The sequence below is a fragment of the Sinohyriopsis cumingii genome, chromosome 11 (assembly GCF_028554795.1).
Source record: "Sinohyriopsis cumingii isolate HCF-2022 chromosome 11, ASM2855479v2, whole genome shotgun sequence".
Lineage (NCBI taxonomy): Eukaryota > Metazoa > Mollusca > Bivalvia > Unionida > Unionidae > Sinohyriopsis > Sinohyriopsis cumingii.
The window spans coordinates 111,756,861-111,770,116 of NC_142971.1; the positions used below are offsets into that span (position 1 = coordinate 111,756,861).

General features: G+C 36.1%; 1 protein-coding gene across 1 annotated transcript in view; it reads right to left on the reverse strand.

Moving 5' to 3' along the window:
• The window catches only part of LOC149789307 (uncharacterized), a 130,836-nt gene that overhangs the window by 81,019 nt on the left and 36,561 nt on the right, over nucleotides 1-13,256 (reverse strand). The window contains exons 7-10 of the mRNA XM_089973602.1: nucleotides 12,969-13,158; nucleotides 12,501-12,587; nucleotides 9,228-9,899; nucleotides 8,563-8,853 (exon numbers count right to left, since the gene is read on the reverse strand). Of these exons, the coding sequence (XP_089829728.1) occupies nucleotides 8,563-8,853; nucleotides 9,228-9,899; nucleotides 12,501-12,587; nucleotides 12,969-13,158 (1,240 nt within the window). The remainder of the gene's footprint in view (nucleotides 1-8,562; nucleotides 8,854-9,227; nucleotides 9,900-12,500; nucleotides 12,588-12,968; nucleotides 13,159-13,256) is intronic.

Here is a 13,256-nt window from a genome sequence, read left to right on the forward strand (position 1 = left end):
AATCAGAACTAATATTACTTTAGCAGAATTAAAAAGAAAGCTTCATCAAGCAAATAGAAGGAATGACGACACTAATTCAGACTCAAACATTTATAAGCGGGACCAAAAAGTAAAAAACAAAAACCAGGAAGCATATTAAAAGAAAAAGATGAAGATGGTATCAAGTAGAATGGATAACACTTGAGAGCAGATGTTGACAAATAAGTTTTAGAACAGCCAACAAATGTCAAACAGCAGTAGCACATATCAACCTGTATATCTGGAGCAAAATGATGACTTAAGTAATATTACTGATGATGCTACGAGAGGCACATCTGATAAAATCTACATCAGTCCTGAAGTTGGTGAAGTTTCAGTAACTTTAGAATCATTGATTTCAGAGAAAGGGGATCAAACAACAGAGGTGGTTGATTCTTCAATTACTGATTCTGAATTGTTTGCTGACAAAAATTCAAGACATTATGAACCCAGTGTATGCAATGAAAGAGAACAAAACACAAGTAAGCAGAAGTAAAACTTCTTTAGATCAATGCTAATAAGAAACATGCCTCTAAAATAGCACATTAACAAAGACAAATACAAACAAAATGAGACTGACTATACTTCATCCAAGTGTGTTATTCCTGTTCAAATAAAAATAAGCAAAGTGACAGTGATTATGTCCTGTCAAATGTTTTCTCTTCTAACAGGGATGACTACTGAGTAACATACTGCAAAGTAAAATGGAAATTACCGATAGTTGGCAAGAGAAGAAACGAAAAGCAGCACCTGAACATCCAAGATAGAAACTGGTAAAGGAGAGAAAGACATAAAAGACAACACTGGTCAACAGTGAAATCATTACTGACTTGAAAAGGCCCTAATCTGTAGTATTTTGGTGTGCCGAACACGAATATAACCGTGAAAAATTTGTATTGGCTCTCGTTTTGAAGATATTCATATACCTCATTTTCTATGTTTCACTGTGTAAATTTCTCCAGTAGGACTGCAGCAACATCCGGAATAATGATGTAACATTGCATAATACCATCATGCTCACATCATCCACAGTTGATTGCATCATTTTCTGATGCAATGCAATACTAATGCCATGCGGCTGGTGAAGTAAGTTGACGTCAGCAGTGTACTATACATGTGTAGGCCTATTATACTAATGCCAGGCGGCTGCTGAAGCTGACGTAAGCAGTGTACTATATAAAGCCCAATCAGATAGGTTCAGCATTTAAAATATTTTAGACGTTGTGCGAGACAGTTCAAGCTACTGTTACATAAAACTTATTATTTTATCCATTTACGTACAATAAAGAACAGTAATGCCTCGAAAGTGTGTTAATACCGCGGACAATTTTTGCTATATTTGTGGGGAAGTGACATTTGCCAACCAGAAGAAAAGTATCAATTCTCAAGTGAAGAAGGCATATCATCTTTACTTCGGATGCAAGGTTGGTGACCAAGACAAGCCTTGGGCTCCGCATATATGCTGTGCTACATGTACAACACAGCTTTCACAGTGGTTGAATTGCAAAAGGTCATCAATGCCGTTTGCAGTCCCAATGGTGTGGAGAGAGCCAAGCAACCACCTAAATGACTGTTACTTCTGCTTGGTTCCTCCTCTTTCCGGCGGAATAACGAAGCGAAAGAAGTCGAGAATAGTCTACCCAAACATTCCGTCTGCATTGAGACCAGTTCCACATGGTGAGGGACTTCCTATTCCAGAACCTCCAGCAGAATATTCTCTTGATTCATCTGACGAAGACAAAGGTGAGTCGACCTGTTCTTCTCCTGGTCCATCAGCATGCAGTGATCCAGATTTTCACTGTGGTGCATCATCAACCCCACACAGAATAACACAGGAAGAACTAAATGACCTGATTCGTGATTTGGACTTATCAAAGAACAAGGCAGAATTGCTAGGATCAAGACTCCAACAATGGAATCTTCTAGAAGAAGATGTCACAATTACTGCATATCGAAAGCGCCACCAGCAATTGGAGCCTTTCTTCAGAAAGGAAAGTAATCTGATATTCTGTTCCGATATTGAGGGCCTCATGAATGCTTTAAAAATCACTCATGACCCACAAGAATGGAGACTATTTGTGGACTCTTCGAAACTGAGTCTCAAGGCTGTGCTTTTGCACAATGGAAACATTCTTCCATCTATTCCAGTAGCGTATGCTGTCCACATGAAAGAGACATACGATAACTTAAGGCAGCTACTGAATTCCATTGAGTATAACAAGTACAGCTGGCACCTCTGTGGTGATTTGAAGGTAGTTGCCCTTTTAATGGGACTGCAGCAAGGATATACAAAATACATGTGTTTCTTATGCGAGTGGGATAGCCGAGCAAGGGAAATGCACTACATGAGGAAGGAATGGACTCACAGGCAGAATGTAGCCATTGGAGAGAAGAATATCCAACACCCAGCTCTGGTTGAGGCTCAGAAAATCTTACTACCACCCCTTCACATCAAACTAGGTTTGATGAAGAACTTCGTGAAAGCCATTGACCGGACTTTGCCAGCATTCCGATACCTGCATGAAAAATTCCCTCGACTCAGCGAAGCAAAGATTAAAGAGGGAGTTTTTGTGGGTCCTCAGATTCGAGAGCTTTTCAAAGATGACCGGTTCAACAACTTGCTGGAAGGTGACGCGAAACAAGCATGGAATGCTTTTCGCCTAGTTTCTACAAACTTCCTCGGAAATGTTAGGGCAGAAAACTATAAGGAACTAGTAGAAGACATGTTGATGAAGTATAAGAAACTTGGCTGCAATATGTCTCTAAAGATTCACTTCCTTCATTCCCATTTGGATTTCTTTCCTAGCAACTGTGGTATTGTTAGTGATGAACACGGCGAACGTTTTCATCAAGATATCGCAACAATGGAACAAAGATACCAGGGAAAATGGTCCACTACAATGCTGGCTGACTACTGCTGGACACTCCTCAGAGATGCTCCCGAACAGCTGTACAAGAGACAGGCGAAGAAATCTAAGATGTAGTCAATGACTTGATTTTTTATAGGTAGGCTATTACAGTTGACCTTTTACTATTGGAATGCATTTCGTTATGTAAACATTAATTTCTTGCAGATTACAAAAAAACTAGAGCCAATTTTGCAATTTGACTGTCATATTCGTGTTCAGCACATAAAAATTGATAAGAATTGACTAATTTTATTTCAGTAACATGACTTTTGTAAAAATTTGTTGTCCAGTGCAATCAATGAAAGAAAGCTTTACAGAAAGAAAGACAAAATGCAGCAGAACAATTATATCAACAGAAGGGACAACCTTTGATTTACAGTGATTCTGAAAATGATCAGAGACTGATCCATTGAAATATTATTAAGCTCTCACAATGATAAACCAACGGAACTATCAAATGCTGGGGATATCAGTGACATGTCTCAATTTAAAATAATACAAATGAAGGTACTGAGAACAAAATGAAGGACATTTCTGGTCTTTCAAATGCAATAAGTCTGAAAATAAAGAAAGCTCTAGATATGTTGCAGTAATGACAAGCTTTTAGCCAGTAATATGATGGAAAGGAAGACTTAACCCAGATAGCAACTGCTTAAATGGCTGCTGTGTTAGAACAATTTGACCATTATATGTCAATCAAGGGTCTGACAGCTAAATTAACAAAGCATCAAGAGGAGAATATTATGCATTACAGGTGCTGAGAAGCTAACACCTGAAGAACAAAACAAATTCATCAAAATCAAAGAGGAAGAGATGAAAGATCCACAGTGTAATTCAGATATGATGGACTTTGTGCTAATATGAAGGTAATTAAATTCTGTCAAGTCAATCATTCAACTCAGTATTTGATGTATAACCAGATCTGGTAGCACCATCCCATACTGAACATGTTACAATAATGGGTAAATATCATTATGATTACATTAAAAAGAAACAAGTATGCAACTAGACAGACAAATGAGACAGATGTCCAAACAAGCATAATTTGCAAGATGGAGATCTCATTATGTCAGCTGCTACTGATCCAAATGTTCCTGTAGTTCAAGAAGCTGAAACAGATGGTATACGTAATTCATCAGTTTAAGACATATTACCTTAAAACACAGAGCACTGCTTCACACCATCCAAAAATCAACCTATAGGTTATTCAATGCTGTATTTAACACCATACAAAAATGCTAATAATCAAAGTCCTAAATGAAAGAAAACTTTCTTGAAAAAAATAGAAAATCCAGAGAAGTGGAAGGCAAATATTTGTAAACAAAAGGATCAGTCAAAAGGTGATGTTTTAAGTTAATAAGTATGAAAAAATAATTCCAGCAAGAACAGTAAAACCTATAAAGTGCTCCCACCAGGAAAATAACAAGATCAATGAAAGGAAATTTTTAGACATACTGGAGTTCAGGTGATTATGAGAAGCAGAGAAGTTTTATTTGTCAGACAGAACCTGAATGTGCTTCAATGATGAGAAGAACAAAGGTCTATCTCTGGCATTTTACACAACTGTTGGTCAGAATAAATTGTGTATGTTCAAAAAAATTTTTCCTAAGGAAATTAGGTATTGTCAAAAATACTACTGAACATGCAATGAGTGAAGTACATGGAATTTTCTCTGGTATAGATGGTATGTGCTCACACCCTCCACCCAGTAAAACACCAGAAACTGATATTCAATTTGTTCATGACCACATCAATTGCTGAACTGCAGTTGAACTGCATTACACAAGAAAAAGCACAAAAAGAAAATACTTTTCACATGACTTAAATATTCTACCAATGCACTTACTTTATGTAGAAAAGTGCAAAGAAGATTACAAAACACCTGTTCAGGAAAAGTGAACAGAAACACTTTCTGCAGTGAATACAATTTGTAATTTTTCCACTCCAAGAAAGACAAGTGTCCAATTTGCAGTCAATATAAGCACCTTAGAACAGAATGAAAAACTGAAAAGGAATATAGTGGCCACTAAACTAGAAAGAAAATGTCCCAGCAAAGAAAAAGACAAAGATAAGAAAGGGCAGAATCTGATGCAACTCCACATGTTTCAACATATGACTTGCAGGCTGTCCTGGCAACTCTTTGTTGCTTAGTAGGGGAATTGTATTAGAAGAGAAAACTTTGCTGCTACAACTTAGCATTCTACTCACTCAGAGATGGTAATGCAACTTGCTTCCTATGGGACAAGGCACAATGAGATAGAGGTTCTTGCGAAACTAGGACTGTCTTATCTTGCATCTAAACTCTCTTCGAGCAGGACTTCAAATGCTCTATGTTGTGATTACAAATTGCCATTTAAAGACTTCATGGATTTAAAGAAATTAAGAAGGAAACTGTATGAAATGTGTAAGCAGACAAAACAGGGGATGAAGTAAACTGGTTCAAGATAAAATGGATGCAGGTCAAGAGAAAACACCAAACAGTCTTTTTTGTGAATAATACATTTAACACATTAACTCCTGGAGGTTTTTGTCATTTTTGCCTGAATATCGAGTAGGAAACACATTTTGAAAGCTATTTCTGAACAGATCTGAAAACACCAAATCCCCGGTGATCTTTCAATAACATACTGCCTCACTGGCTATTTGACTCGCGCATAAGCAGAAGGGTAAAAGTTGGAGTTCTTTTCTTTTTTTGTGCTACATGTAGCTATTATTTTTGTATTGAGACCACTCTTTATTCCAAATGCCCATCTTATCCTACTTTTTGCAAAGGCTCATCTGTCTGTTTGCAGTTCATACCAGTTTGCCTTAGATCTGAGACCAAAAAGTCTAAAATCCGGACACAAAATTGGATTCCGACCACAGGCAAATTTTGGGTAGAAAAAAGTCAGGTCCAAAAAATGATTTTTTAAAATCTGTATTTTGTAGTGCAACTAGATATTCCAGATTATTTGGTATCACTGTAGAGCTACATCTATCTACCTTTCTATAATACCACCCACTTTAGTGTATCATGCACGACCATGATGCTACAGAGCTTGGCAGTAGGCTACTACCTCCTGCCCCATTAAGTCGTCACTAGGGGTTAATGTGTTAATAAGCAGTCTTCAGAGAGATGCTGGTGACAATAGGTGTAACCAGAGGTAGACCAAACTTTGATTAGTGCCATAACTTTGGGAAATTTCCAGCTCCCGGTGCAAGTGATCACAAAATTCATTTTTACCAAGATTGGCCATTTCTTCGTGGAAAAGAAACTTCATTAATTCCCTAACTTTTAACACTGACATATACTATTCAGCGCTTTTATACAAATGAGGACAGCATAACCATTTTGGAGAATACAGTCTAGTCTTATCATCACAAAAAAAATAACAGCAAAAAGCATATTCTGGGCTTTTAGTTTCACATTCCTGAGAATATATATCAGTCCAAGAGCTTTTGGGAAATTGTGGAATAAGGAAGTGCAACTTATGTTTCCTAGGAATTCTTGAAAAAAATTACCATTCTGACAAATTTACTGCAACAATGAACAAAGGAGAAAATTAGTTTCTAATACTGCACATTTTATATAACTTGTTACATGCCTCAGCAGTAAAACAATCACTGATATGATGCTAAGTATGGTTTCCTTTATAAATTCCTAAACATGTTGATACACAGTAACTGTTTCATCTTGCAAAATGATCATAACAGTGTGCTTAGTTTTCTCCATTTAAGTATTATAGGAAGAACATGTGCTATTTGTTTGCTTAATTCAATGGAACAGTAACTTTTGCCATTCAGAGTTCTGGTAAAAGAGGCTAAAATAATATTTTACCATTTAGCTTCTGAGAGTAAAAGGTGCTGACTGCTGATATCTCCTTTTACCAACATGGAAAATAAAAAAGAAATGGAGACTTGTTTTAAAAATGTAAATTGCAGCTCATTGGCAGTATAAACACTGTACATCACCATTGATTTACAAAAACAAATTCCCAATTTCAAGAAATATTGAAAAGTAGCTTAGATGGGCATCATACAGATTTTTTTAAATCCCACTCAAACCTTTCATGCTGAATATCTCAAAATGTTGAAAAGTGTAGTTAGCACCTTTTACCATTCAACCCTTGACATGCAAAGCATGATTGTTCCAGTTGTCAGAAAAGTGTTCAAGTGTGATTCAATTTTAAAGGAGATAAAGGAAGCAAGAAGATATCAGCAAAGTCAAGCACAAGTCAATTTCAGAAATTCTGGTTCATGGAGTTTTACTTTGAGAAACACAGCAGGGAGGGGTTATTCCTGCACATACCGCAAACAATTATCAACATAAGTCACTCTGGAATATACGACATGCAGTTCTCTTTATTATTATTCATTATCTTATTAATGTTAAAAAAAATAAAAATATTAAATGACCTGTGCTTTTCAGGATGATTTTATCCATGAAATAAATTGATTAAAAGACAATAATAAGCACACGCTCATTTTTGCATAGGAGATTTGTGTTGATAAAGCATTAACACCCATACTGGACAGAGGCGTTTATTACTGCTGTATTACCTGTAAAACCCCCATTAAACTTGAAAATATTATGTCCTCTCCCTCTTCCCCCAAATGGGATGTATATTCATTTTTCTATACAGACATGAACAATTTCATTCTCAGACTGCACCAGATACAGTTCTGACAACGCTAACATTAGGGTAATTAGATCAATTCAATTCTGATCAGGATTTTCTCTGAGAATCCAGCAGTTTGAACACCAGTACCATCAGCCTCTATTGAGTGCAGTGATCAACACTGATGACACTTCAGACTCCCTATTGAACTACTGAGAGTAGCACAGACTCACTATTAAAATATTGAGAGTAGCACAGACTGCATTTAATTAGGCCTATATTTTGCCATCTGATTTTAAAGACTGAAGCTTTGTGTGTGTTTTTATTTAATGTCAGCGTGGATGCACATTATGTTGATGTGTATGGTGATATTTGACAATATTAAATATACAAACTTATATTTTCTTTGTAAGCATTGTAAATGATTTGAACAAAACAGACAAGTTATTTTCTTTCTTCAGATTTGAAACTTCCAATCATTTTTGATATGCTTACATGACAAATTAGCTTATTCTCAATAGGATGATGTGATTTTTTGGTCACACACACTGACCATACTTGCGACCCCAAAACACACATTCTGAGTTATACAAATACCCAAATCATGCTGGGAATATGGCAGGTATGAAATCCATGTCAGCCAGCAAATATAATCATTTCAGTATGTTAGCCAGCTAATATGATCAATTCAATTCCAACATCTTGACAAGTTACTTTGACTTTTATGGACACAATATGTGCAATAGGGGCTTCAAATCAAAATGTTAGAGTATAGACGAAAGAACTCGTATAATAAATTTCATTCCTCAAAACAAAAGTAATAATATTTTATAACTTGAATATAATATAGTTGGACAAAAACAGTCAATGTGATCTAGCCTCTTCATTTATGGTATATAATCAAGTATTTTCAAGATAATGCATATTGGATTCGTACATGACCTGTTGATGTTTACTTTATTATAATGCATCAGAAATATATATACAGACATTGATATTCACATCAATTCTGTTTAAATAATGTTACAGACACTTACCACCGTTTTCTGGAGACAGGATGGAAACTGTAACATGTACTGGGTTCTTCAGTTGGGTTTCTGATTGAAAACATCCAATCGTGAGTAGCTTCCTAAGTTTTGTTGCCACAGACTTAGGTTTTAAATCCTGAACTGTGAAGTCCTCACCAGTCGAAAATACAAGCATTATTGAACCACGGTCTGTTCTTTTGAATATAAATCTCCGTGGACTGAATATATTATTCATAAAGGACATCGGTGGAGCTTGTGCCCAGCGAAGAAGATACTGCAATGATCCTGAAGATTTTGTATCTATTACAAAAGAACATACTAAGTGTCAGTTAAAACTCAGAGGCATTGTAGCTATAAAACAACATGTTTAACATTCTATAGAATCGCTATATTATTTTCATATTCACTAAAAAATCTACCTATCAAGGTTTTTAAGTAAAATGGATATTTTGGCTTCAATTAGTTACAAAACTCTGCATTTCCTGGTAGGATGATTCAAAGCCATTGCCAATATGAATTATGATTACATTACTTAAATATGGATTGTCTGTTGAAACTGCAAGGGAGGTTTAGACTCCAATAAGAAGAGGTTTAGACTCCAATAAGTCACATGTGTTAAGGCCATTATCCAGATTTACATATGCCATTGCTGAAAGATAGTTTGTCATACTAACCCGTATTTGGATGATCTTCATCTTCATCTGCTAATATTATCTGGTCTGACAATGCTCCTGGATCCATGTCTGATATCATCTGTTTTATTATTTGTTTATTGACTTCTCTCTCCTTTGTGATATTGATGTCTTTGCCATAGACAGCAGTAATTTTGTTCTGAAATTCTTCATGCTTCTTTGAATCAGATTGCCTTGCCAGTCTTAAAATTGACAGAGAAATAGCATGCCATGCTTCCTGAAAGTCACTATCAGCCAAACCTCCTTCTGAACACTGAGCATGTAGCTCATTTCTGGCTTTCAGTAGTCGAAGAATATCTGCTCCTGTTGATATATCGTTGACATCAGGCTCTGCCACCCAGCCATTTGCAGGTTTTGTGATTTTGCACAAATTTATCAAAAGTATGCTTAACAGCCGTATATCAAGATCCTGAAATGACGGACTAACAGAAAAGCCTGGTTTTAGGAGGTCTCTTTGTCTCTTCGTTATAATTTTTTGATTCTGAAGTTTCTCAATCTTTAATTTCTCACATTCTAGAAACAGTTTAATGCCACCTGAGGAAGACAAATGTTTTTCGAAAAGTAACTGCAGTGCTTGAGTACCCACTTCAATCAGCAACAGGTAGAAACGACAGAAATTCTGCATCTTAATGTTTTCAGCAGCACATGTTGATCCTGAAATTTGAAATGTCTCCAAAAAGTTGTAAACTTTGATTTAATGAAGGCATGCCACATGTATCGATACCATCATCATCTTAGCAAAACAAAACCCTTTAATTCCTATTATAATAATAATTTTAATTCCTATTATAAAAATAATCACTTACAGTGTAATTCTGAGCACTTTTTGCACTGTAACAGCCTCTGGATATTTTTCTGATGTGGGAACAGTAGAGCTGTCAAATGCAGACTTTCACAGCAGTCAAGGCTGGTTTTGGTAAAGTTTTATTTTGATTTCAACCAAACAAAAGTTACTACTATATTAACCACCATCTTTCTACTACTTCTGAAATTAATATAAAAAATGGCCAGAAACCAACAGTTTTCAGCCTTTTACTTTTGAATACTGTCTATTACAGTCATATACAGGGCCGGCGTCAGACCCGGCCAGACTATCTGGCGCCCTAGGCAAGGTTAGATTCTGGCGCCCCTGGCCCCCCCCCCCCCGAAATATCAATTTCAAAATTTATAAACAATACATTTTTTTTAAAAATGCGCCCCCTTGAAATCAGCGCCCTAGGCGGCTGCCTAGTTTGCCTATATGGTAGCACTGGCCCTCATATACACCTTGCTGAGACTCATGTCTGTGATGCTCCACGATAACCTCAGAGATGAAAAGTAGTAGCATCAAAATAGTAGTTTACTCATTTCTAGTTGATTTAAAAGTAACTAATGAATACTGTAAAGAGAAGAATCAAGTGCAAAATCACTGGGATCTAGTAACTATACTGAAAATGTCTCTCTATTTGATCTTAGAACTAGCCATGAAAATCAGTAAAAGAGACAGGGATGCGCAGACTTAACGCAACCACAGCTAAGTACTGAAGCAGAGCTAGATGTTTTTTTTTTTAATTAACATTATCTAATTATTACCAACATGTTTCAACAAGACAACATATTTACCCTTCAACTGCTGTCATTAATATTAACAAGTCTTGATTTGAATAAGTAATATTAATAACTATTTTAAAGCATGTTCTCCTGCAAAAATGTGAGGACTTTGGCAGGGTTTTTTTCTGGGTTTTCCCAGCTGTTGCATTAATATTCTAAAGTCTTGATGTGTATGGATATTTTTAAGTTAATTTGTCCTGCAAATATGTTAGAACTTTGGTAGAGTTTTGTCTGGGTTTTCCCGATTGTTTTAAAGATTTTTTTAACTACGAAGTCTTTCTTTGTAGAGAATAGGTTTCCTTTGCTTGTTGCATGTTTTCCTTCATACGTGTGGTATTTATTATATCCTTCATGCATTCTAGCTACTGCCTTGTAGAAAAGTTATTTCATTTTAATAAAGAAAACGTACCATTTATACAACATTTTGCTCATATTATGCTGGTGGTTGTATTTCAGTACAATTAGATGAGTATCTTAAAACTCTGTCAGCATTCCACATCAGTTTTTGTTTTTTCTTAAATTCTAGCTGATACAAAAGTATCCCTAAAATGATACTACCACATCACCACCCATTAATGAATACACTGTGGGTTGTGCCCTTGCATCATTCATGCACATGGGGCTACCATGGGATAGGATGTTTTACCCCCATCGGATACTCATAAGCTATACTAATCACAATATTTTCTTCATGCCGGGATCAGCCTAGCTCTATTTCACGAATCTGGGATCAACCCAGAATACACTCTTATGCTGGGATCAGCCTAGCATAGATTTAGTTAAGATGGGATCAGTCCAGAATACATTAGCATGCTGGGATCAGACCAGCACAGTCTACTTAATATACCTAAATGATGGGATCAGCCTAGCACAGATTTTACTTAAGCTTGGATCAGCCTAGCACAGCCTACAGAAGCTGGGATCAGCCCAGATTACACTTTAATGCTGGGATCAGCCTAGCACCAATTATCCTTGAGCTGGGATCAGCCCATAATACACAATAATGCCGGGATCAGCCTAGCATAGATTTACTTGAAGATGGGATCAGTCAAGAATATACTCAAATTCTGGTATCAGCCTAGCACAGATTTTACTAGAGCTTGGATTATCCTATCACCAAATCTGCTTGAACTGGGATCAGCCCAGAACATACTGTAATGATGGGATCAGCCCAGCACCGACTGGGAATCAGTCTTTTACATTGAGCTGGGATCAGCTTAGCACCAAATCTACTTGAGCTGGGATCAGCCCAGAATACACTGTAATGCTGGGATGAGCCCAGCACTGATTGGGAATCAGTCCTTTACATCCAGATTCTAGCCCATGAATAGCACCCACAGAGAGAGCCAAATATTTTTAAATATTTAAATTAAGTATTGATGTTATTTTGGTTATGAGTTTGATGTTGTGGAACATTGGTAATAATGAATAGTGTCATGTTTGAGAGAAAGGGAGAGAGTAAGTGAGAGAGAGACAAATGCATATACTCATGTATCCTATATTTCTTACAATGCATGTATTAAATCATTTCTCGTACAATTCAGTATTGTTTTATTGTGCATAAAATGTGTAATATGAGATATTTTAGATGGACAAGTGTAATATGAGGCATTTTAGAGGGACAAGTATAATATAAGGCATTTTAGTGGGACAAATGCTGCTTACGTGGTACATCTGTGTGCCTTGGATCACATACAAGATCTACAGTGTGTCTGGTCCCATTGACTCCTCGTTTACAAATAATCTCTGCATCTACATGAAAATTTAAACAATGACGTGAGACAACAATGTATAAATCAACTTTAATTATTTACACATCACATTACTTTTTGTAACAATGTACCTAGGGCAGTATGAATTCAAAGATATAAGACTATTATGATCCATCCTTAATCAAAATTTTCTGAATTTTATTCTTCGATATCAGCTCCTATCCAACATTTATTTTCGATCGACTAAGAAAATATAGCCCCACTGACCATGAATAGTATTACTTGCTGTAAACAGCTATTATAACGAGCTCTTAAATGCATAGTAATACTCTAAATCTTTATCAATAAAATCTGAGAATTTCTGTCTATTTGTTTCTCATTTAAATCCTTTAAAATAAATGAATTAATGCAGAACATTGACCTTTGCAGCATGATTCCTCAGTGATGATGATTTGCTGAGGTATTCTTGTCTCCTGTTCTTCCAGAATATCTTTCAATTCACGGTGTTCAGACAGTATAAGGCATTCTTTAAACTGTTCATAAACTGATCGATGTCTCTGCTGGAAGCATTTTAAAAGCAGTCTTGTCTTACCCAATTCTGTCTTTTGTTCCTGAAATAATAAAAGATACTAAATATGAACACACAAGCATATGCAAGTTTAAAAATATACACATTCTTGATTCTGTTAATTAAACAGATGCTGGTATG